This window comes from Artibeus jamaicensis, unplaced genomic scaffold (assembly GCF_021234435.1).
Source record: "Artibeus jamaicensis isolate MK-2021 breed Jamaican fruit bat unplaced genomic scaffold, CSHL_Jam_final contig_354, whole genome shotgun sequence".
Classification (NCBI taxonomy): domain Eukaryota; kingdom Metazoa; phylum Chordata; class Mammalia; order Chiroptera; family Phyllostomidae; genus Artibeus; species Artibeus jamaicensis.
Window position 1 is genome coordinate 27,863,000 of NW_026521803.1, and position 26,605 is coordinate 27,889,604.

At 38.2% G+C, this 26,605-nt stretch overlaps 1 protein-coding gene across 7 annotated transcripts in view; it reads right to left on the bottom strand.

Annotated features, from left to right (window-relative positions):
- Window positions 1–2,874: 2,874 nt before the first annotated feature.
- PIAS2 (protein inhibitor of activated STAT 2) overlaps window positions 2,875–26,605 on the bottom strand; it is a 72,178-nt gene continuing 48,447 nt past the window's right edge. For 4 of the 7 annotated variants that reach the window (XM_037165052.2, XM_053664190.1, XM_053664193.1 and 1 more), the window contains 5 exons: window positions 25,652–25,785; window positions 21,871–22,042; window positions 14,992–15,131; window positions 9,450–9,487; window positions 2,875–6,625 (listed from right to left, as the gene is read on the bottom strand). In XM_037165052.2, the coding sequence (XP_037020947.2) occupies window positions 6,443–6,625; window positions 9,450–9,487; window positions 14,992–15,131; window positions 21,871–22,042; window positions 25,652–25,785 (667 nt within the window). In that variant the 3' untranslated portion in view covers window positions 2,875–6,442. Of the gene's footprint in view, window positions 6,626–9,449; window positions 9,488–12,868; window positions 12,968–14,991; window positions 15,132–21,870; window positions 22,043–25,651; window positions 25,786–26,605 lie in introns of those variants that run through there. The other 3 variants (XM_053664189.1, XM_053664191.1, XM_037165051.2) reach the window with 3 other exon arrangements.

Here is a 26,605-nt window from a genome sequence, read left to right on the forward strand (position 1 = left end):
TGTTTCCACATTTGTGACATGGAGACAATGACACCAAACTCGACAAACGCTTGTTACTGTAATAACTGAGAACTCTTCCTTGCCTTCTCACTGCTTTACAAGGCCCTTTGTTTCTTACATACTTCTTTTAATAATCCCGAACAAATGTCCAGCCATTGCGAACATTTCAGTCCCCTACTGGACACTTCCAATCAACCCCCCTGCTCCCTGGATGTTACTTCCATAGAATCAGTCTCATCGATGTGCTGCTGTAGCACCTCCGCTGTTACACTTTAATGCACTCACTGTTTTGCATACGCTACTACTGGAGTACAACTTTGGTGCTAGCCGGGACCTATCCATCTTGTGTTCCAAGTACCTGATACAATGCCTGGCACATACATATGTCAAACACTTGACACATTAACACTTTCATAAGGCAAAAGCTGTGCAGATGAAAGACATAAAAAGTCTGATGGAAAAGGATCCTGAAGATGACAGGAAGGGAAGGGTCAAAGGCCTGCATCTTCTGAAATTGGAACACACAAGCAAGGGTGAAGGTGAGCAAAGGTGGAGCAATCATGCCGAGGTACTGGCACTGGGTCTTCTGGAGGGGGTGACATACATAATTGGTGAGAATGAGCTAAAGATCCACGCAGAACCAAGTTAAGGGATAACTGACCGAGAGGGAGGGGCCCAAGGATACGTTCAAGGCTGTGATGATGGAGCAGTCAAAGCAGCGAAGACAAGAGGTGAAATGGCTTCAGGGAGTTTCAGTGGAAGATAGTACAGGTGAGATAACCAACCATCTCATAGGCCGTACTCCAGGGTGGACCATCCATAAGAATGAGGATACTGAGAATACCACCACCATCAATCAGAAAGTGAAGCCTTCAACAAGTCAAATGGAATGATCGGGTGGCTTGGTAGCAGCAGAAAATAGAACCTCTTGGCATAGGCTGCAAAGGGGCAGATTTTTGTCAGAGGCCTTGGGAGTTTAGGAATTATGATAGAAAGGGCAGCAACAACCACCTTGGGATATGTGGCATATGAACAGACCACACCGGAGACAGCAAGACATGGCTGCACTCCAGGCGACAACCACATTTGTCATGAAAAGGCTGAGATGCAGCTGAGCATGGTTTGGGGAGGAGAGGATGGTCCAATGGGCACGACTAGAACACATGCAGAGTGAAGATGAGTAACAGTAAAAATGTAAGACGTGGAAAATTTGCACTTCTTAGGACTGCAGGAAAAAGATGAGTTTCTTATCAAACTTACCCTTGACCCCCCTAGAAGATTAATGGCCATTTCTAGCTGCCTCCTTTCTCTGCAAACAGCACCATTACCCTGGTTGTTCATGCTTGAGAAATGGACTCAGCTTTTACACCTATATCCACTCAGACGCTGAATCTCGAGTGTTCCTTTGACTCCAGTGTCCACTCCCTTCCTTATTCCTGTGCCCACATCTGAAATGAGTTCTCATAATTTATGTCTAGGTTCTCTTATCTGCCTCCTAAATGACGCACCTAATTAATGCCACTTCGGTTCAGAGAGCTTTTAGGCTCCCAAGTCCACTGCGACACTCACCTACATGTTTTTTCATTTGTAAAATGAAGACAATAGCACTTCCCTTTGAAGTGCTACTGTAAGGAATGAGGCATTTTTGTAAAGTTCTTAGCACATTTTATGTTAGATTGACTTTTGAAAACTTGATTATAAACCCTTTGAAGTCTGGGACGAGATCATTTATACTACTGAATCCCACATACACTTACAAAATGTACTGAATAAGTATTTGTTGAATGGTCCGATGAAGGCCAAAATGAGAGGATATTCTATTTTTTAACACCACACTTCACTCTCCTTCATTTAAAAAAGGTACACTTTGAGAATTCAAAATAAGCTTTAAAAGCCACTCAGAAATAAAAAGCAGTTGGGAAATAATCAATGTGGTATGCTGGTCAAGAAATTAACACCTGAAGATGGCGATCTGTTCTTTTTTTCCCCACAGCTGCCCTCCAAACACCGAGATCTGATTGGACACATCCAAGAATACCACGTGAAATAAGCAAAGCTCCACCCAGCTGTTGTTTCAGCCTTACCCCATTTCCAGTTTGGGTTGGACTGCCTTTGGCTCAGGAGGTCCTACTGGCTTTGGGGAGCTCAGAAAGGCCAAAATGATATTTGCGTGTATTTTCTAACTAAGACTGGAAAATGTACTCTGGCAAGGGGCTACTTCACAGTGCAAATAAAACTATACAAAAAAATTATTGGGACATCTACATATGAGTGTTTGTGGAACATGTCAGATATGTGTGAAACTGAGAAAGGAAAACCGCTGCTGACTACCTCCAAGTCAGCGGGCCCGGCTCAGCAGGGGCAGAAGGGCAGAGGGCTTAGTTCAGACACCCACAGAGACGTAAGTCATGCATGTTCTCGGAACACAGACAGCTCTTCTCACACCATGTTTGGAGTAAAAATCAGTATATCCACTGGCAAAGGCAACATGAAGCAAGAACTACAAAATGTTCGCATCCTTGACCCAGAGATTCACCTCTAGGAATTTTTCCTAAAGCACAAAGACACTCAGCTGTAACATGAGATGCAATCTAAACTGACCAACAGGGAAAAGCACTGTGAACCATGGTGCACTCCATGGATCATGAAACTAATCAAGGTTGACAGTTTTTAATGACATGGAATTGTGTCTTCAGATTGAGAATCAAAGCAAGACACAAATTATACTGAGAATCAATAAAACTATGTAAAAACAAGCAAAGTAGCAGAGAAGCTAGCAAGAAATATGCAAAAATACTCAAGTGCTTTCTCCCCAGCCCAGGTAACAGAATTACAGGCAATTATTACTTTTCTTTATACTCTTCTGTGTTGTCTAAATTTCCCATAATGAGAATGCATAACTGTGTTAAATGAAACAAAAACATTATTGACTCAGACAAGCATTAAAGAAGAGTGGACATTTCTATATAGCTTTATTTGTTTCTGCCAGGAACTGGTGTGGTTCCTAGCAACAACAACAAAAAAAATGCTTACAAACCAATCATTTATTTGACAGTAGCATCAGACTCTTAAAAAAGCAGAGACATTCTTAAAAGTCTTTTCCACAAGTTTCACCATATTACTGTAAAACTGTAGCAAAAAGCCGGTCAATCAGATTGCGCTGTCAATCACCCGTCTACATGCCTGTGAGCTCCCACACCACGTGGATCCAGGGCCACTACATACAATGTTAACCAAGTTTAAATGGCACACTGCTCTACAGTCTTCAAGATGAAAAGGAAATGAGGAAAATAAAGGGTTTACTTAAAAAAAATAATAAAACCATTGAATGCTTTTTGACCAACTGAGGGCTACAAATGAACAGCACATCTGAGACTTAAACTAATGCTTTGTAAAAACCAACTTTAAAAAGACAAAATGTAACTAATAAAGATTTTAAAGGCAGAAGGAAAACAGACAATTGGTCACTAGATTGTAAGTGTCCAGGATTGGTCTGAAGGCAGAATGTCTGCAAGGTCTGAATCTCAAAGTCAGAACAGTCTCTGTGGAACACTTCACCTAAAATGCAACACCTTACTTTTCTTCAAATTCCTGAAGATTCTACCCTAGGGAAACTTGTTTTATACCAAGAGTTACAGACCAATTTATTTATATTCAGAATTTCTAATCATGATATTTGCATTCTAGCTTTCCTGAAACACATTAGAGAAGTGTCCTATAACCTAAATGTACCTCCACTATTCCATTGGGCCTTTATAATTGTCCCAGGACCAAATGCTAGGTATTTACACCTTCCGAGCAGAAACGGGAGTAAAACCCTAAAGTGGCTCGCCCAAGGGTCAGAAGGTCAGAGAATGTAAGCAGACCTTAGGTGTGAAGCTATATGCAGCACCAAGTACACCGCCAGGAGTCACCAAAGCAAGAAAAGCCCTTAACATTTCTACAGGAGTAAAGATAACAATGAAGGGTGGCAGGTGCCTTTAAGAGATTGGTAACCGCAGATCCTTTCCTTAAACAGAATACTCTACATAATCACCAGTCGGCTGACATCTAAGCAACAGTTAAGACGACCTCCTCTGAAACTGCCTTATACTTGGTTAAACAGGAAGTCCGGGCTAGCAAAACCAACTGCTAAAAATTGAGGGTCCTGGTGAAAATACTCAGTGACCACACTGAGAAAGAGTAATGGCTTAGTAACCATGCTTGTTATCATAAGGCCAAAGGCACAAAGAAAAGTGCTCATCTTCCAACTTACGTGGGTAAAACCCCAAGTTTAAGATTATAAACTGAAGTGATTTTGAAAAAATGTTAAGTCGCCTGCATGAGATAAATTAAAAATGTATATGTAATTTCAGTGGGAAGCACCAAAACGAACACTAAAGTTGTTCACATAAAACATCAAAAAGAAAACAAATCACAACTACAAAAGCAGAGGTATCCATTACAAGAACCAAGAAAATAAACTAATTTCTATTAATATTTTCATTTACCTTATAAAAACTCTGTTGGTTAAATTCGGGAGGGGAGTCTCTGAAAATCTGAAGGGTAACAAATGATAACAAATATACTTCATTTCTTTATTAACAAATTATATCACACACATCAGGTTACTTTTTCTATCTGAATACAGAGTTAACAGAAATTACATCTGTATTTAAAGCAGCAACATAAAACTTTACCATGAAGAAATTCTGTAACCGGGCCAAAAGACTGCAACATGGACTGGAAATCGAATGACGAGATAGAACTGGCAACTATGGCACAGTATTCCAAGTTTATTAGGTAAGGGGACGTTGTAGTCAAACAGATGATACAGGAAACCACATGGACCAAGGTCAGTACAAAAGGTACACACAGGCCATGAAAACCCGAGGAGGTGTAAAAACCAAGCACTCGACAAGTCAGCTCCCTGGAGTTGCGCCAGCCCTGGAGTGACGCGTCTCTAGTCTAACTGAAACTGATACTCTTCATCTGGGCACTTCAGCCTGAGAATCAGTTAGGTTAGTCATTTTACAAAAAGGGCTTTACCTTTAAAGTAGAGACAGACTGGGGAGAGAAAGCTAAGCGCTGGGAAAGTACTAACTCCTGGAGAACTCGAAAATTACGTAGGAAGCCAAATGAAGCAAAATAAAATACGGAAGTTAAATGAAAATGTTTCTCTAAGGGTAAAATTCAGTTTTTTGAGAGATTTAAAATCAAACACAAGCTATCAGACAGTGGTTTTCAACGTGGGGCTCAGGCTCATCCTCCTAACCACACTTCCTTAATTAAATTCAAACATTTCTATTTCATCTTTTGCGATTTCAGGAAAGATTTCCCTTTAAAAAAGAAAAAGGAAATCTGACGCCATCCCCATCTCTTGCTATTTGCTTTTTCTTTCAATATAATCAGAGATCTAAAACATACTTTGGTCAGGGTTATGAAAATCTGAAACGTTTCAACAAAGACTTGAATATTATTCTATAAAGTAAACGAGCAAAATAAGTTCTTAAAAACAAGTTAAACTTTGTTATTCCCACCTCCCCTAAATCTGTTCTTCCACTGCCTCCAAGCTCTCCATACTTCTGGATGGTATGAACACAATTCTAACACTCCAGCCACCTTACTCCAAAAATATTTCCTTCAATGGCTGCACAGAATTTCTTTTTTGAAAAGGCAAGCCCAAAATTTATAGAAATCCCTACAATGAAATGTTCAATTTCCAAAACCACACGCATCGTGTCAGGGCAGAATCTGCGTCGTGTTCTTCAACACACTCGCTAGTGCAGAGCACCACGCCCTAGACCTTCTCTCTGTATCCAGTAGCAAACAATATCAGAATGTAAATGACAACCAGGGGAAAAAATGCGTAACACAAAGACCATTTTCTTTGATGCAATCAGGAAGAAAACTGGGACTGCAGAAGAAAAGTGGAACCCAAGCTTTGTCCACTCATCAAGACTTCATCAGTTCAACGAAAGAGACCAAATCTCCATGTTAGGGACTCATTTGGCAAGCTTAATTTCTTTCCATATGATTTTTCCTTCACATCGGGTTAAACAAACGTTGCTGTCATTTCAGAATCATTGATTACATCTTTTTTTAATTAGAAAAAAGTTTACTTGAACATTTACATGATTTTATTGCTGTTTATTACAACCAAAAATATGTTTAACTGATTTGTAGAATCCATCCAGTAACATGAAATTGAAATCCATCTCCCGAGAAGATAGTTAATGGCTGAATGCATTTGATGCTGAGAATACAGCATGAATAAGAAGTCTCGTGTGTCATTTGGTTCTTGCTGCAGTCATCTGTGTTCATTTCTCAGAAAGCAAAAGAATCCATTTGACGTTTTAATAAATATCAAAGTAATTGTTATAAAAAAAATAGCTTCCATGGACCAGAGATCCAAGAAGGAGCAGTTTTGATGAATGATTCCTAGAACTGAGTGAGTCCTCCTTTAGTCCAATGAGATGATGTCAGGAATGTTACCTCCACTGCTGGTTATGACCCCTGTCTCACTCCTGTTGCTGGATGAACTAACATGAGCACTGCTCTCATGGGGGCTGGTGGTGGTGACAGACGTACTGCTTGCTGTTAAGGGTGAGGTGAGACTATCCAAAAACATAGGAGGACAGTACTGCTTGAAACAAACAATGATGCTGATGAGGAAGAGGCTACATTGATTTTAAATAAAGAAACTAGAAATTGTTAGATATTCACAAGTGAGAGCCACATTATTTAAATCCCAACAGGATTTAAAATTTTCTCAAAACTTCACATCTTTGGATGGAAAGTGGCATGAATTTAGCTATTTCACATTATTTAGTGAATGTAGCATATTCTTGATTCTCTTAGAATGTGTTGACCAAATACGTCAACAGCGCTCAATAGTAAATATAGGCCCCATAATTATAATTCGTAATTAATTTTAAAAAGATTTTGCTCACCGAATGTATTTACACCAGGTTTAAATCACACTGCAAAAGGCTAGTAAATACTTAGTTTTAATGGTATTGAGCAAAAATACCAATGCAAAATTCAAGAATTCTTTCAAAATTTAGTGTCAATCAGATCATTTAGGAGTAATGTCAAGACTCATCGGCTAACTAGTGGCATTTGACTCCTTTGTACATACATGTAACAACACCCGTGTAACTCCAAGGCATCATTCATCCTGGGGCAGACGCTTGATGGCTAACTACCATGTGATGCTCAGAACAGAGAATTATCTCAGTAATCACAAAATTTTAGTATAAATCTTAAAGTATATCTAATCTAATCTTCTTGACACCACTCTGTAAGAGTTCATGTTTGTTTCCCTACCAGCTTGTCTGAAGATTCCTTAACAAATTCAAACCTGAGTTTAATACTCTAGTACTGACCAAGAGGGAGAGAGACAGACAAGAGCTAAAAACTTTATTTTATGTAATCGTAGAATATTTTATGTAAGACATGGCACTGACTTTAGTAAAATAAGTGAGGTCCAGTATATACAAGAGATATCTTAAGTTTATCTTCAGATTGTATGAAAGATCAGTAAGGAAATCTAATCAATATTATCAATTCTATAGTCAGCTATAACTAAGACACAAAGTTACAGAACAGGAATCTAAAACTGGGGCTGTTCAGAGTACATGATCTTCAAAAAGATACGGGAATGGCAGCCCCAGGTTTAAGCAGGTAGTCAATGAAAGAAAAACTAAAATTCAGGCTGCCTTTCAAAAATGTAATTTAATGTTTATGATGAATAACTATCTTGGTTCATCAATAAAACGAATACCATGGGGATATTGGTTAAGGGGAAAAATGAATAGTTCTTAAAGAGTTCTAAAAAAAAAAGCTTAACTCTTAGGTAGTAAACTTTTCTAAAAGCAAATTGATTTCCTACTTTCCACTATAATTGCAGAAAGAAGCTGGGAAAAAACCCAAACACATTTTATTTCCCCTACTTTTCAGGCAAATGTGACTGCCCAGTGGTAAAAAGGTCCTCTACTTCATTTATAAAAGTGAGTGCTAGATACCACAGCACTGCCTTGTTGCTGCAGGCTCTATGCCCTGCATTTTTGTAATAATCAGGTTGCAGCCATTTACCTACAACTCCCAACCCTCGTGTGTAATTGACACAGCTGCGCAGGAGCAAAAGGGGGTGATATGGAGGTGAAATATAACAAATCTAGATTCTATGAAAACTAAAGGCACAACCTCACCCTTCTATTGGCTTACAATCAAGTTAGCCTAACATTAAGCATGCCAAGTAAACACTATGAATGAGCATCCTCTGGGTTCCCAGATAATTTTTTAAGGGTGGTTCATATAAAAAAATAAAACTCAGTAACATTTTAAGCCTGAAGAATTCATTTCCTAGAATACAGAGATTCTTTTTGCCGTAGATAGAATCTACTGATGTCACAAAGTCAACTCAGGGTGAAAAGAAATTCTTCGTTCCATGCCTGTTAACTTGGGCCCAAATTTCCAGTTTTGGCCCTGGCTGGTGTGGCTCAGTGGATCGAGAGTGTGGCCTGGGCACAAGTTCCCAGTCAGGGCACACGCCTGGGTTGTGGGCCAGGTACCCAGTCAGGGGTGTGCAAGAGGCAGCCAATCTGTGTTTCTCTCACACATGGATGTTTCTCTCCCTCTCTCTCCCCCTCCTTTCCCTTCTCTATAAATAAATAAATAAAAATATTTTTTAAAAATTCTGGTTTTGTTTGTGATCAGATACATAGTATCTGGCCACTCATACAGGAGTCATCTGAAACCTGTAGTTAGCTGATTCTGAGCTGCCCAGTAAGTGGTGCTCCATGTCCTCCCTCTATTCCTTTCCTACTTTCAATGCCTCTTTCAAAGCCCCTTTCTCTATCTCACTTTCCTCTCTGGCTTTTCCCAGGCCTCTTCCTCCGCTGCTCTGCTCTGCACCATGGAGTCTATCCTCACTGCAGGTGTTTGGGTTGGGACTCTGGGACGGACACGGTAGCTCATTATCTCTGATGGATAAAGCAGGGATCACTGGTTAATGGCAACCTTAGGCTGGGGCATCCCCAAAGTCTGAATCTGACTGCCTTTACAGACAAGGAAGAATAAAGATAATGATTCAAGGCAGGTTAACCAGCCTTAGCTATTTTCTCTGTATAGAATAAGTGTTTAAATTTCTGTAAAGTTTTAACTTATCATCTGGCAGTGCTTTCCCTCATTTGAACCATTCAATGCTTATAATTATTGCCAAATGATTATTAAATAGGATAAAATATAATTAAAAACTCAGGTATTAAGGCCAAAACATCATAAATTTAAAAGAGCAATTTTATTTATCCAAATAAAACTCTGAAATATCTATATAGTACTTTCTTTCCATCAATGTAAATAACTGAGAGTTGACTGTCCTGATTTTATGCAACTGGTCATTTTTAGTTAGTATGATATAAGCAACAATCAAATGCAAATTAGTTGCTTAAATTCAGGATACATACCTGGGGATCAACTGGAATAAGGGAAAGAAAATCCAAACCTAAAACAAAAATGCTTTGTTAATAGGAGCCTCATATTTTGGAGACAATAATTATTTCCCGAAATCATTTTATATTTATCATAAGTCATAAAAACATTTGGGGCAAGTGCTTACCACTCTGCAACAGGAAGGTTCTATACCAGAAGCAGTGATATTCACTGTATAAAAAACCCCAAAATGAACATACCATATTATGCTGTGTATAATGTACCCTTTTTTGCCCAAATTTTGAGGGAAAAATAAGGATGTGCATTATAAATGGATAGTACCTCACGTACACTGTATCTGTCGTGTTTTGTAATTATTTGTTACATAAAATTTCTTGTACCTTAATATGTTCAAAACTGCTAAAATTTCTTTGAAACATAAAACACAAGTATCTAAATATAAATGAATAAAATATTGAATTAAAAACTTGAAACGGAACATTTTTCTGAACATTTGGGCCAAAAACATGGGTCTGCATTACACATGACAAAATATGGTATTTCCTGACAAAACATCTGGAAAATCACTTTCCAGAGACTTAGAGGGAGGAGTCCAAAAATTTCTAGAGAAGTAGGACTAGTCAAAGCGAACATGTGTTCGCTTCATCACTTAACAGAATGAGATGCAATAAAAATGATGAGGTAGTAACCTGAACATGAACCATAAAAACCAAAAAAATACTTAGGCTCTTAAGATACTTTGCATTTATTTTTTAGAAATATACCACAACAAGCCCTGGCTGGTGTAGCTCAGTGGACTGAGCGTGGGCCTGCGAACCAATCAACCCCGGTTCGATTCCCAGTCAGGGCACATGCCTGGGTTGCAGGCCAGTTCCCAGCAGGGGATGCCCAAGAGGCAACTGTACATTGATATTTCTCTCCCTCTCCCTTTCCCTTCTCCAAAGATAAATACATAAAATCTTAAAAAAAAAAAAAGGCCTGTCCATATTTAAAAAAAGAAAAAGTAAGAAATGTACCACAGTGAGCTTCATCTGAAACACTGCTCCTTACAGATATCTGTTTCACGGAACCCCTCTGCCCCCACATTCCCACAGGAGCAGTACACGGCTCTGCATGAAGCGAGCACTCGATCATTTCTGCTCACTAATAAGCCAAATCTCATCCAGGCTTACTGGGTTAAAAGCCAATGCTGTTCTCTAAACTAAAAACGTAAGAGTCTCCAATTAAGCTTTAGAAACAGGAATGTGGAAAAGGCTGCCCAGTAAAATACCATTTTGAAGCATTATAGTTATAACAATAAATAATAAAAAACTTCATGTCTGAAAAATCTAGAAATAAACTTTCAAGAAAGTTCCCCTTGAGGAACAAGTATGAAAGACACAGAGATGAGGACTGGGGGGGGGGGGGGGCGGGGAATGGGAGGGAGGGGGGAGACCGGGCGGGGGGGTGGGGTGGGATGGGAGAAATAGATTAAAAAAAAATGTACTTGAAAAGTAACTAAATAAAATTTATATTTAAAAAAAAAAAGTTCCCCTAGATGCCCGTTTGACTAAATTTCAAAATGTAAAATAAAACAAATACAAAATATACTAAGTATAAGTCATTGAGATAGGTCAATTTCTATTGAATTCCATAAATTTTATTTGTTGGCACTCAATTCATCTTAATCATACAGAGTAAAAGTCTGATACTGGACTATTACTCAAAATAGAGAATATTAGTGGGAATAGTATTTAAAACACTGAATAACCAAAATGAATAGTTGGTAACTCAAAATTTTAATTATAGTTAGTTCCTTACAGTCCCTAAATAAGGTGTGATTAAAAACATCCAGTGACAGGAAGCTGGACAGGTAGCACCAATCATTGAAGAAAACAAATCATTCCATTTCTAAGACATGTAAAAAAATGTTGACATGATTTTTTACTTTGTATGCCTGTCACTATACAGTACAACAGGGTTTGAGCCAACAAAGGACAAAGGGGATCGCAATGGACTGTTCCAACAACTTCCCCATTAAACTGGCCATCAGTATCAGTAGGTGACATTACCTTCATAAGCAGAGTTTTTCTTCACATTAATGATCTTGTTCAGTAAATCCTTTCTCTGCTTCTGCTGAACACTAATTTGTCTAACACTTATAATTTTATTAATTTTACTTTGCTTCTAATGGTGTAACATTTTTGTTTTTATAATAACTTCTGCTTTTATAGTTTATTTAATTTTATATGTTCAGTTACTTTGAATGTTTGTTGAATCACTCAGTTCACTTGAATTAACAAACTTTTTAAATAAAGCTAAGAAAGTATTGCTCTGTTGAAGTATCTGTACCGAGGCCAAGTCATTCAAAAATACTTATTTTCTAAATGTTTAACTATTCCCACTTCAAAACTTCAATTTATATCAAAATTTATATCAAAACATAGGCTTGGTGTAATTTTTCGACCTGTTTTTGCAGCTCTAGCACTGAAGGCTGCCCATTGAGGTGCCTTCATTTTTCAATTCCCAGCTCTTCAGACCTCCCCTAATTATGTCATGTGTGCCTTTGTGTGTGTGTGTGTATCAATACACATATAATATATGGATTGTACATATATCACGTACACACACACACAGCCTTTTCATTTAAGAGATTCACTTGATCTGTATCTTTTGACACCTCATCCAGGGATCACTGAAAATGGTGCCTTACACAACGCACAGTAAACCACCTAGACGGAGTTCTAAAATTCTGGTGGAAATTCTAGGCTATCTCCCAGTATTACACAGATGCTGGCTATACAAAATTCAAAAATGTTCTAATGTAAATATTTCTCACTAAAACTATTTTTCCTCAAAAACCATCACTAAAATTTGCTATACTATGTCAGATGTTATTCCTTCTAATAACTTCATTATCAAAATCCTGCATTTTACCTTTTAAGTAGACTATTAAAGCTCATACAGTTGAACTTTCATGAATAGTAATTACTGCTATTTCTTGTCTTGGAAGTTTAACAAAATGCAGTTTTTTCTATTTCAACCTAAGTTTCAAATTCAACAGTAGTTTATCCTGATATCTATTTATGCCCTCCTAAGTATTTCATGGTTGAAAATGCACTCAATTATCTTTAACTAAAAAGCAGGTCGTGTTAACAACTCTGATGGTACATTCTAAATGTCTGTTCTATTAACGTTGATAAAATTGTAGCTTTTAGATTTTAAATGTCTTTAAGTGAAACTGACTCTACATGTTTTATTAATAACAACACATTCCTTATTTGAGCCATGAACTTACAAGACATGATTGCTACATGATTAAGTAGGTAAATGTTTAGTAGTTTCAAGTTTTAATGATACAACCTTTGAGCACCATTCGCCCCTGACAATATGTCACTAGTAATAATAAGGCAGTCATATTTTTCTTGAAATAAGCAAGCTGTTTTCCACTCCATAAATACAAATTAGGTTTTATTTTGAATTCACTGTTCCACAGTATCAGAAGGCGTTCCAAGCTGCAGTTCATTATTAATATCATTTCTTCTTTGTTCTCCTGCAGATTCAGAAGATTCATGTTTATGATGTTTAAAAAGAATGTTAAGAAATGTATTAAAACTCTGTCATCTCTCCATTCTTGGTTTTATTTAATATTTTATTATAAATTATTAAATTTATAATTATCAGCTCTGTACAATATGACTAATTATATAAAAGTACGCATAAAAATAAATTACTAATTACGAAAGAGCACATTAACAGTAAAACCAAGGTAAAAACTAAGCTATTTAGATGTACTAACTGCCACATGATTCACAGATGACAATAAACTGGTAGTTCTTATAAATTACAATAGATTCTATTCTATTCAGTTTACAAACTGGTAGAAAGCAATTCGACATTTTAATAACCAGTATCATTACACTGGTTTATATTGGCTGAACCTCAACCCTGAATACTAGTCTTAGTTCCTTAATACCAGGCTTGAAGTGTATTCTACAAAATATACAATTAACATATTTTACCATATTTTTCTCAAATATGCCCATTTTATAGTCTCGATTTATGTCTGAATTTTGAAAAACTGTAAGTTCTCTAAAGTTAAAAATTCATCCACAATTCACATAATTTGAAAACTAACAGAGCAGATGATTTGTAAACTGTGTCTATTACACTGTTAAACGGTTAGGGTCACTTCAGTAAATGAAACATTTACCATCTTTTTTCACGATCAATTTTTAATTCAAAGTGTTTAGGAAACAAATCTTTCTGAAGTGTTTGTTAATAACACATACTAAGATGATGTGTGAACACTTCAACTTCACTTCAAATCAACCAAGATTAAAGCCAAAGATGGCAGTTAAGAATTAAGAATCTCCAAGTTTCTGTCTCTCTCTCTCTCTCACCAACCATAAAACCTCAACTGTCTATTAGCCTCAAGCTTTTTATACAACACACACTTTTTAATTGGTGATAGGTGGGTTTACAATAAATTTTTCAAAAACATCAAATCCCAAAGTACATACAGACTAAATCAATTTAAGAAGCAAAATGCAGGGTGTGCAGGGTGGAGGGGAATGAAGGGGGGAAATAGAACAACTGTAATGGCATAATGAATAAAATATATTTTTAAAAAAAGAAGCAAAATGTATTTAAAATTTTTCGATGGATACTATTTGTAGTCTATTCTTTTCCATTAAATTTTATTTGGACTGGGCTGGGTAAAAAACAACTATCAACTATTTCAAACAACACAAATTTTGCTCAATAGAATATATATTGTTCTCAAAATAAAGACCTCACTTAGAGGAATAAGAACAAATGATAGGTCAAAATTAACCTCAGAAATATAGAAACAAAAACTAACCACCTAGGGAGGGACCTGAATCACACTAAATGTGCCCTTCAGAGAAGCGAAGTCATGAGCACCAAGAGGCACTGGTTCTAACTTGCTACATCTGATAGACAAAAGTGCCAGCAAAAACAATTATACAGGGAAGAAAGAAGAGTTTTGTGGGGAGAGTTTATATTTATAATATGGCCTGGGTTGCACAAGTCATGGTGTTAAGGTAATTCAAGCAGCCTTGGATATTTTAAATGCTGAGTTACTATACATATAAAAGACATCCCCAAATATTAAGCAGTGCTCTCGGGAAACAGCTAGTAGACACTATTTTTACAGGGGGAAAATCCACAGGGGAAAACCACAGGCAATATTTGCTTCACAAAAGTTGTAATGGGCTACTAAGAAGAGTATGAGAAAATATTCTCTCCCTAACCTGTGAAGCTTGCATAATAAATAAAGCAAGGAAAAGTCTCTGAGTACAAATTCTCTATGAGTGGAAATAAATTCCATGGATTTCCTGCTACCCTACTATATTTTTAACATCAGGAATCTATAGACTGCTCTTTAGTTAAAATGACAGGAACTGACTATGATATATTAAAACAGATACTACCTTTATATGAAGCTTTCAAATTTCCTTAGCATTTCTATCTAAAATTTTTAAACTCTATTTGCTCCAGAGATTAAGATTAAAAATGATAAAACTTGATAGAAAAAAAACACTCCTCACATACCTGGCAAATCCGATGACATGCTCGATATCGGCGTGTGGTGGAATGGTACCGAGTAGTCTGTCAATGAAGGCGGCACAGCAGCGGGGTCAACCGAAGTCACACTGGGCACCCTTACGGAAGATGGCTGGTACATGAGAACCCTGTTTCAAATGGCACGGGCAGTTACAGACAATCTGGCTGTCAGTTCACAAGAGAGAAGGGCTGCACTACTGTGTTTTCTCAGTGGTACGTTCACTAAGTTTCAGCACAACTATATAGCAGCTACTCACTACACAGTACTCCACTCTCCTCTTTTGTTAATGGCCTTCATTTTAAAATGAACTTACGTGGGCTCTTGGTAGCAGCTGTGATGTGAGAGCAAGTCAGCAATAAAATACAATGTGCAGTGCTGGAGTTCAGATAAAATGTTCATCCGCAAATAGAAATATACTTTGAATATGTTCATATCAATGTGTATAACATATGTGGATATTAGCTGTTTTATTTATAAAAATTTTAGAAAATAGAGGACTCCTAAAATTTTATTTAAATTAGGGCAACTTCATGAGAGAAGCTATGTACTATATAGTTCAACCAGAATTTCATCCATCTAACTTGAATTGTTTTAATTATTAGCACTCTTACCTGGGAATCACCTAAGCAAAGAAAGCCATTTGTAAACCCTGCCAACTTGATGAAAATAGGCAGTAAACAGAAATTAAAATGACTACTCAGGATTTAAGACCTAATATCCAGAAGTAAAATGTTGGCTATTTTATTAATAATACTATCTACCAAGACTTTAAAAATTAAACACATTTTAAGAAATACTTTATAAATGACATTATATATAATACTTTAAATAATTATAACTATAATTTCAAAAAGCAGTATAGACATTTTTTTTAAGTTCAGTAATATAAAGAGACAATTTTGGCTTCTTCCTATTTAACCTTCATTTTGTCTTTGCTCAGGGTAAACAATTAGCTGCTGAGTTTCATAATGCCACCCAAGGATGACAAGAAGAAAGGTGCCATTAGCCAAGAAAGACGAAGACCCCATGAACTATCTGGGGGCAAGACTAAAAAGAACTGGTCCAAAGGCAATGTTTGAGACAAGCACAATAACCTAGTCTTGTCTGATGAAGCCATATATGATGCACTCTACAAACTTATCACACCAGCTGTTATGACACATGAAGATCCAGTCCCTTGACCAGGACAGCCCTTCGGAAGCTCCTCAGTACAAGCCTAGTAAACCGGTTTCAAAGCACAAAGTTCAAGTGATTTACATCCGAAGTACTAAAGCTGGCGATGCCCCAGCTGCTAGCAAAGATTCATAAACCAATCCCACCAACTGTACATTTTGAAAAATAAAACTTTATTAAATAAAGGGGTGGGTGTGGGGACATGGGGACAGAGGAACATTAGGCTGGCATCCTACAGTGCTGCCAGAATTGGCAAGCTTTGTGAGAGGCTCAGAATTCTGTAGCTGGGAGGGACCACAACAAAGATGAAGAACGTAAAACCAACAGAAACTTCAAGTAGAACCACGGTCACAAGCTAGACTGAGACAACAACAAGGACCTCCAGACGTCCTTTCTCTTGGTTGAAACACTTCCTGTTATCGCTCAGATTATTAAATATTAGGTAACAATACGTGACGACACAGTTGCATGGCGCTCATCATACTGTACAAACAACCAAGAACTTTTTCATAACTTCAATTTAAATCTCAAACCACTTGAATAATCACTATTTAACTTACTTAGACACTGGGATCCTTCTAAAACTAATTTGCATTCTGAAAGGAGGATAATGTCTGGCTATTATTCTGCAGTACATCAAAAATATGGATGTCACCAGAAAATGTGCAAAGTGAAATCTTCCTGAGAGTACATATACGATTGTGGTGGAAACTGAGTCAGTCAAAAAAATGAATAAACAACATAGGTCAAAGTTCATAAACCTTAAAAACAGTTGCATTTAGGAGACACAGGAAATATAATATGCTGAGACAATAAGCTTGGTATTTCAAAAGCATTTTCCAGAGGGAGGTGAAGTAGGAAGGAAGTCATCTTCCAAAGAGCATCGCCTTAGCTTAGAATAATCAGAAGGTTTCTCGGCCTCCAACGGTATCTGCAGACCTAACCTCATAAGCAGGAGGTGAAAATGTTGGAAAAGGCAGGCTATAGAGGGGGGAAGAGAGAACTTGAGATTAGACCAAATAAATTATATTGTATCGAAGTACATATTTTCTGGAGGTTTTTAAAAAAAGTCATCCTCTACAGGAATGAAAGTAAAAGAACTGGAAATCGCCAAAAGTGGTTTCAAATCACACATGGTCCTACTTCCCCCACAGGAGTGCCTATCAGAAATTGGGGGACGGGGCACGGAGATGAGAAGAGAGATTGGTATGTTAGTGCTGAGGAGAGAAGTTTAAAAAGCAGCTTTGATTATTCTGGCCACCTCACAGTGTTAATATTTTAATTGTATTTTTTAAATATTTAAGAGGCGAGTTTTTAAAGACATATATAGATATGGGGCAAGGCAAACGTAGGTTTACAGTTGTTTGTATGGAAAACAATATAATAATTAATAAGTAATAATATAAGGATAAACTGTTTCACGTACTCACAACTGTAAACCTGCTTTTGCCCCACCCTGCATATATACAAATACACAATGCATACACGCGTACAAGATTTCATTTATTTAAAAAAGCTCCTATTTGCTCTGGCTGGTATGGCTCAGTGGATTGAGGGCCCGCCTGTGAACCAAAGGATCACCGGTTCCATTCCCAGTCAGGGCACATGCCTGGGTTGCAGGCGAGGTCCCCAGTAGGGGATGTGTGAGAGGCAACCACACACTGATGTTTCTCTCCTCTCTTTCTCCCACTCCACTCTCTAAAAATAAATAAATACATTTTTTTGGTTTCATTGTCTTTTTAAAAAATTTATTTAATTATTGTTCAAGTAGTTTTCTGTTAAATAAATTCTTAACAAAAAAGTTCCTACATAAAAGTATATTTTAATCCATTACTTTATCTCTGACACACAAAAAAACTAATGCTCAGGTTTATAAGAAAAAAACCTTGCCTGCCTTCCTCCTGCTGCCCCTTTTCTTCTTTTCACCGATCACACCGGACACTTCCTTTTGTCTTGACCCCAAACTGACTGTTCAACTCGGATCACGTTTACCGGATGCAACGACAAACTCCCTCCCCTCCCCGAACCCTTCACTCGTGTCACAGAGGGGTCGGAGCAGCACACTGGCACCACAGCCACATACAATCAGTGCGCGTGTTCTCTTCTCATAACACACAACTTTACTTTAAATGGTTCACTAACATTCCTTGTTTCTGCAATACAAAATGTCGGCCGTTAAAACCATGTGAAAATGTCAAAATCCAGCAAGGGTAGAAATTATTAAATCGACACCTAAAATATCAGCAAATATCTGAAAAACTAAACTTTACTATAAATTAATTCCTATTACCTGAACTGCACAACTATTAACACAAATTCAACTTTATATAGACTGGGTAAAACTAGTCATTTGTCAGTATTATCAAATTGTGTACTAATATTTTTGTTTTAGTCAAATCCTCATAAGGACCACTTTCAGAAAGATGAATGATTCACCCCGCCACCTCCCCCGGGGTTATAGATACGGAATAACAGAGAATCCAGAGAAGTGTCAACGGCTACGCCTGGTGAAACTATGAGTACACAAGTGTGATGCAATAAAATAATAAAAATTTGTAAAAAGCTTTACCACTAGTTACTGCCTCCTCATAGAATTGGCAAATACACAGGCATATGTGTGTGTGTGTGTGTGTGTATATATATATATATATGTCATCACTGTGTACATACTTATTTTAAATTTTATGGCTTCACGTACATATCATAGCACAAAGGTAAAACTGCTGAAATGCTGCCAGGCAGCCAATATTAATATTCAAGACTGTGTACTGGATCACTGAATTAATCATATTTGGTCCAGGCTTAAATACCTAAAAATGGGTTAATTCAAAAACTTATGAAACTGTTATCCACAGGCCTGAAATTCACCATGTGCTCCCTCCCACTTTATGACCATAAAAAATTTAAAAAGAGCCCTGACCAGACAGACAGCTCAGTTGGCTAGAGCATCATCCTGTACCGGGGTGTCCAACCACGTGGGTAGCACGTGGCCCAGAATGGATATGAACACAGCCCCACATAAAACTGCCAATTTAGCCCTGGCTGGTATAGCTCAGTGGATTGAGCACAGGCCTGCAAACCAAATGGTTGTGGGTTCAGGCACATGAGTGGGTCGCAGGCCAGCTACCTAGCTGGGGGCACATTAGGGGCAACCACACATTGATGTTTTTCTTCCTGTCTTTCTCCTTCCCTTCCCCTCTCTTTAAAAAAATAAATAAAATCTTTAAAACAAACAAAAAAACCTATTAATTTACTTAAAATAGTTTTTTTGCTCCTCAATTTTCTTTAGTGTTTGTGTATATAATGTGTGACCCAAGACAACCTTCTTCTTGCATCGTGGCCCAGCGACAACAGAAGTTTGGCCACACCTGCACCAAAAGGCTGCAGGCTCGCTCCCCAGTCAGGCACACGCCAAGGGTGCAGGTGTGGTCCTTGGTCAGGGCACGCAGGGGAGGCAGCGGATTGGCGTTTCCCCCTCTCTCTTTCAAATCAATAAACATATCCTCGGGTGAGGATTAAAAAAAGTTTTATATACATGTAGGTTTAATTTTACAACCAATTCCTAATGATACTTAATCCAGAGAAATACATATTTACCTCTATTCTTTGTTTCCTATCTTTAGAATACCTCTGTACTAATGACAAAGCAACATTCCATTTCCAGGGAATGAGGCGGGGGCATCATCCTTAAAATTATCTCTTACCGTAGAAAATATCAGACATTTTCTAAAATCTCTTAAATTAAGGTGCCAGTTTCCTCTGAGGTATTACCCAACTGCATTTAAGAACTGTATTAGGTATGGAAGTAGAGGTGAGAGAAAGATTACCGTCAAAATGTTAACAGTGGGCATCGGCTGGTGTCACTCAGTGGATTGAGCACGGGCCTGTGAACTAAGGGAATGCGGTTCGGTTCCCAGTCAGGGCACATGCCTGGGTTGCAGGCCAGGTCCCAGAGGGGGGCCCAGGAGAGGCACCCATACATTGATATTCTCTCCCTCTCTCCTTCCCTTCCCCTCTAAAGATAAGTAAATAAAATCTTAAAAAAAAGAAAAAAAAAGTTAACAGTGGTTACCTCTGGCAGAATGTTTTTTTTACTTTTGGTATTCTGTAAAATTGTTATTTTTACTAAAACAATACCTCTTAAAAATAACTGCTCACAAAATTTCTACTCTGTAACTTAAAATAAGTTTTCCTGGGTTTTCATCCTCTATTCTTTCTGATTTGCTTACTATCATTGACCAGGAAGTTCAGCAGAGGAAAACCGTAAAATGTCTAGATGCTGAGCCAAGAGATAGGGCGTGACAAGGACAATCAGGAACAAAAAGCAGTAAGAGGTGAAAGGGATTCAAGGCGAGTCTCCCCTGTGACACGGAGACAGGTGGCACCCAGGCCAGCGTTAACATGGAACAGTAATTTCAGCAAACGCCGACTATCTTAGTGTTCAGAAAACTGTAGCTTTCCCACGTTATCTTTCCTCCACTGGACTTTGATCAAATATTATGATAAACTCAACAAAGTTGGCATGTGTGGGTATCCTGGACACTATACTTCTTTTATTAATGCAGCCTGAGGACCAATCAATCACCTTAAGTGGTGAAGCCACTCAAACCATTAAGTGAATTCTGGCATCTCAAAAAGTTTCTATGAAGAATGGCTGCCACTCACTGAATGCCTTCACACCATGTTAAAATGACTATACAGGCACCAGAGGAAAGCGGGGGTGGGGGCAAAGAGTACGGAGGGGATGAACAGTGATGGAAGGAAACTTGACTTGGGGTGGTCAACAGACAGTGCAATGGGGAGGTGCTGTATTATAGAACCACACCCCTGACACCTGTATGACTTTATTAACCAATGTCATCCAAATAAACTCAATTTAAAAAAGTAAAAAATACAAATACAAATATAGCCATCCTTATGACAAAATCCATTTTATCAATGTACTTCCTAATAATAAGCATTCCTGGATAAACCTTACTTAGTGGTAATGAATGTCACTTTATAATATGTCATGTGATGTCAAGAGAATTCTCTGCTACTTTCTTGCACGTTTCAAAATCTTTAAGAAACACCTATTGCTAAATACTCAAACCTGTCACTTACAGGTCAGGAATGGCTTCTGCCAGATGAATCATAAAGAAGACATACTAGAAGGCATTGAACTTGCCCAGATTTTGCCCTGAACAGGGTAAGAAGGGAAGCCAATCTTTACTGAGAAACTGACATGTGACTAACACTGGGGCTGAGCTCTTTTCATTATGTTATTGAAACCTGAAAATAACCTCATGAGGTAGGCATTTTTTAACCCCATTTCACAAAACAAAAAAAAGGAAGCTCAAGCAACTTGAGTATTTCATCTAACATCACAGAAAGATTAATCAATGGTGTCCAAATTGGAATCCTCACCTGCAGGATTCCTAATTCCACACTCCATTACACTAGACTTCTTCCTCCTGGTCTGTGATGCCAAATTTGCTACTTATGTGAAATACTTACACATGAGAAGATTTCAACTCTCACTTTCCAGAGATGGGAATATTTTCTTTATCAAAATATGGGAAATCTATCAAATGAACTGAAGGCAAATTAAAATAGCCTTCTATGATTATGCAACTCTCAAAGAGACATTTATAAATCTACCCCAATAACAGTTTTAAGTGTAATAAACAGTAGTGAACTATTAATTAACAAACCCTTTGGTTGGGCTGCTTTGCGTTTCTGACATAAAGATGCACTTCCTTTTGGCAGGAGGGTCTTCCTCTTCATCGGAAGAGCTTTCTATTGTTAGGTCAATAATGTCCACTTTCTTCTTGCTTGCCTCATTGGCTACCGCCACTGAACAAGGTTTACTGACGACACTTGGACCTGCATGTATAGGGAACAGAGGAAAAAAAGGAAAAAACTCAAAGGTGTGGCAGACTCTAGCCATAGGAGTCTTACCTGTGTAGCATGTCTGGGAGAACACGGCTAATACAGCCACACACTCTGTCCTATGGAAAGAGACCAACTCCCTAACTCCAGAATCTGTCTGTAAAATGACTACTCACCTGAGGAGACCGGATGAGCTCTGTGCCCTGACAGAGCCAAAAGCCTCCTTCACATATGCTCTTAGTTATCTCCCTGGTACTACCAATGGATTTGTGCATGTCCTGCTGCTCACTCTGTCTCTGTAAGCAAGCAGTCACTTTAGAGAAAGATGTCTAGAATTAGAGGGCTGATCTCTGGCCATGAAGAATACGCTGTTTCACTGTGTATTCAGGCATGTGGCAGGCAGTGTTCAGTCAGAATCAGAAACTTAGATTCTAGCAAAGCAATGCTGCTCATGTCAAAGAATATATAGACTCCTCACCATGAGCCAAAACTTGATAAAAATTTTCACCTTGAAAACCCACCCCCAAACTTCTCATCTGTTATTTGGATATTTAAAACTTTTCTTATCAATTATATACTAATCACTTAGGTTATCCTTTCTGCTCATTAGGATAGTCTCAGACACTGTATGTGAACTCATTTCATAGAATGTGTATTATGCCCTATTTAGTAGCAAATAAACGCTAGTTGATAATGGAAAAGCAGCAGCAACTAATCAACTAAGTCACTATTTTTCCTCAAAGATGAGGGAAACCTTGATCATTCCATCCAGAGGTTCCATAATAATCACAGGAAAATGATAAATATTGACATTAATCCTTTACTTTTCCTCTCTTCTTACTCTGAACAATGGTTATGCATTACACTATTACAACATCAAATACAGTCAGCACAGAACTCAAATGCAGTGAGTAGACTATGTTAGAGAGAAAGGAATTTTTAAGTCAGCATACAGGTTTCAAACACTCCAGCTGCCCTTATTTTCCCTACTCTTCGTGGACAGGTGCAGGAGTTGGAGGCTGAATACACATCCCAAGTAACCAAGGCAACAGTAAAATGCCTTCCCACTTTTGTTAGCGGCTCACCTGTGACCACCTCCCTCTGCCCTCCATTAATGGATGAAGTAGCCTCCCTGACCACACTTCTAGCTGGGGTTCCCACAACAGATACTCTAAAAACACTTCTGAAAAACTGTTCATAGACGTCATTTATAACTTTATTTTGTTACAAAAACCATATATTAAAACAATCTTAGATGATTATTTCATTTACATTTATATGAAAAATATTTATAAATAGGCTGAGTATGACTTCCAGCCAAGATGGAGGCATAGGTAGACATACTGTGCCTCCCTGCACAACCAAAATAAGGACAACAATTTAAAAACAAACAAACAAACAAACAAACAAAACCTGGTACTAACAGAAAACTGAAATGTATGGAAGTCCAACAACCAAGGAGTTAAAGAAGACACATTCATCCAGAACGGTAGGATGGGCTGAGTTGGGTGGCCAGGACAGAGAGGGCTCTGGGCAGGGAAGCAAGTGAACACCAGGTACACAAGGCAGCGGCTGGTGGATCCAGAGAGGAGGTAGCGAATTGTGGAGGGGCAAGGTGCGCAAGGAGGCTGACAAACAGGCGGACCTACATTTGAGCACAGATAAAACCAGGCAAAACTGGGGAGCAAGGCATACCTCCAAACCAGGGTCCCAGTGCCAGGAAATAAAGCCTAAAAGCACAGACTGAAAATACTTGTGGGGGTTGTGGCAGCGGGAGAAACTCCCAGCCTCACAGAAGAGTTTGTTGGAGAGACCCACAGGGTCCTAGGATGTACACAAGCCCACCCACATGGGACTCAGCAACAAAAGGACCCAATTTGCTTGTGGGTAGTGGGGGAAGTGACTGAAACCCATCAGAGTGAAGCAAGTGCCCTTGTTCCCTCTTGGACCCCTGCCCCCCATACTGTGTCACAACACAGTGACTGGGTTGCCCCACCCTGGTGAACACCTAAGGCTCCACCCCTCACTATGTAACAGATGGGCCTAATGGAAAAAAAATGTTCCAAGTGAAAGAACAGATCAAAGCTCCAGAAAAAATACAACTAAGTGATGAAGAGATAGCCAGCCTATCAGATGTACAGTTCAGAACACAGGTAATCAGGATGTTCACAGAATTGGTTGAATATGATTGCAAAATAGAGGAAAAAGTGAAGGCTATGAGAAGTGAAATAAAGAAAAACATACAGAGAATCAACAGAGATGGGAAGGAAACTGGGACTCAATTCAAGGAAGTGGACCAGAAGGAAGAAACATCCAATCAGAAAAGAATGAAGAAACCAGAGTTCAAAAAAAATGAGGAGAGGATTAGGAACCTCCAGGACATCTTTAAACGTTACAACATCCGAATTATAGGGGTACCAGAAGGGGAAGAGGAAGAGCAATAAGTAGAAAAGTTATTTGAACAAATAATAAAGAAGAACTTCCCCATTCTGGCTAAGGAAATAGACTTCTAGGAAGTCCAGGAAACTCAGTGAGTCCCAAAGAAGTTGGACCCAAGGAGGAACACACCAAGGCATATCATAATTATATTACCCAAGATTAAAGATAAGGAAAGAATTTTAGAAGCAGCACTGGAAAGGAGACAATTATCTACAAAGGCGTTCCTATAAGACTGTCAGCTGATTTCTCAAAAGAGACTTTACAAGCAAGAAGGGGCTGGAAAGAAGTATTCCAAGTCATGAAAGGCAAGGAACCTACTACATCCAAGATTGCTGTATCCAGCAAAGCTTTCATTTAGAATGGAAGGGCAGATAAAGTGCTTCTGAGATAAGGTCAAGTTAAGGTCAAGGAGTTCATCATCGCCAAGCTCTCATTATATGAAATGATAAAGGAACTTATCTAGAAAAAAGATAAAACACATGTACAATAAAATGACAGCAAACTCACAATGAGTTTTAGATGTGACAGCAAGTCACACCTAAAACAAAAACAAACTAAGCAAACAACTAGGACAGGAACAGAACCACAGAAATGGAGAACACATGGAGGGTTATCAACAGGGGAGTGGGAGGAGCAGAGAGGGGGAAAAGGTAGAGAGAGTAAGTAGCATAGATGGTAGGTAGAAAATAGACGGGGGGAGGGTAAGAATAGTATGGGAAATGCGGAAGCCAAGAACTTATAAGTATGACACATGGACATGAACTAAAGGGGGGAATGTGGGTGGAGAGGGTGTGCAGGGTAGAGGGGAGTGAAGGGGGAAAATGGGACAACTGTAACAGCATAATCTCCCATCCAAGTACTAACCAGGCCCGACCCTGCTTAGCTTCCGAGATCAGAGGAGATTGGGTGTGTTCAGGGTGGTATGGCCGTAGACCATAATCAATAAAACATATTTTTTAAAAGGCTGATTATAAGATAGTATAAACTTTGACACATTTCTTAAGGAAAGAATAAAAATCAGTTGGGGGAATTACATAGGTAACAGATGATGAAAAGATAAAGCTAGCAAATTGAGCTCCACACATGTCTAGTGACCAGCATTAACAATCAAGACAATGACGCGGGTGTTTACTGCTCCGCTCTCTGGTGCCATTCTGCACATACTTTCTAATTTTGTGCACGGCTGGCTGGATACTTTCATAGCTTCTTTCTTCGGTCTCATTGGACACCAAGAGCCATCTTCTTGGAATTTGATCTCATCCACATCAGAACAGTCATTGAGAATTTCCATAAAAAGCCTATAAAGTAATCAAGTACATAAATGTCATTAATGGCTTTGTTCAAAGGGGAAACTGTGACAAATAAATACTATCTCGGAGGCAAAAGTAATGCTATCTGACTTTAGTTTGTTTCTTCTGGTATTTAAATACTTTAGACTTTAGGACAAGTAGTATACCCCCTTCCTCCTAGATTTTAGATCTTTAATGGGCAATAAAAAAGTGATTTACTGAGTCATCTAAAAAATTGGTGGCTAAACAGAAATAGACACCAGGAGCCTCCTGAGATTGGCAGTAAAGGGCAACCTTCAACACAACATACAAAATTCACATAAGCAAATAAAACATTTGTATAAAAAAATCTGTAAGCTTATTATCAAGAAAAAAGGATCATAGGGGGTATGGAATGAAAGAAGGAATAGAGGTATGTCTCAATAAATTTAACTCAGCATACAAATTATATAGTGTTTCTTATATCTTATCTTCATCAATAAATGTGTCTATTTTTAATACTGCATGGCTGGATACCTTCTGGACAGATCTCATATATTAAGAGGGAATGCGATCAAACCAATATGGCAGAATGTTAACAACTGACCACCTCAGTCAAAGTTACACAGGACACTCTGCAACTTCTCCAAGTTCAAAATCATTTCAAAATAAATTTAAAAGATTTAAAAAGTAAAAATCCAGTAAAGGTTATATTGCGAAAAGTGACTCATTCACTCTTCACTGCTTCATTCTTCTTACTATAATACTCTTTTAAAACATAAAAAACATTGTGGTACAGGTATCTTTAAAGATCTAGGATATATTTCACTCTATACTGAGTGAAAATCAC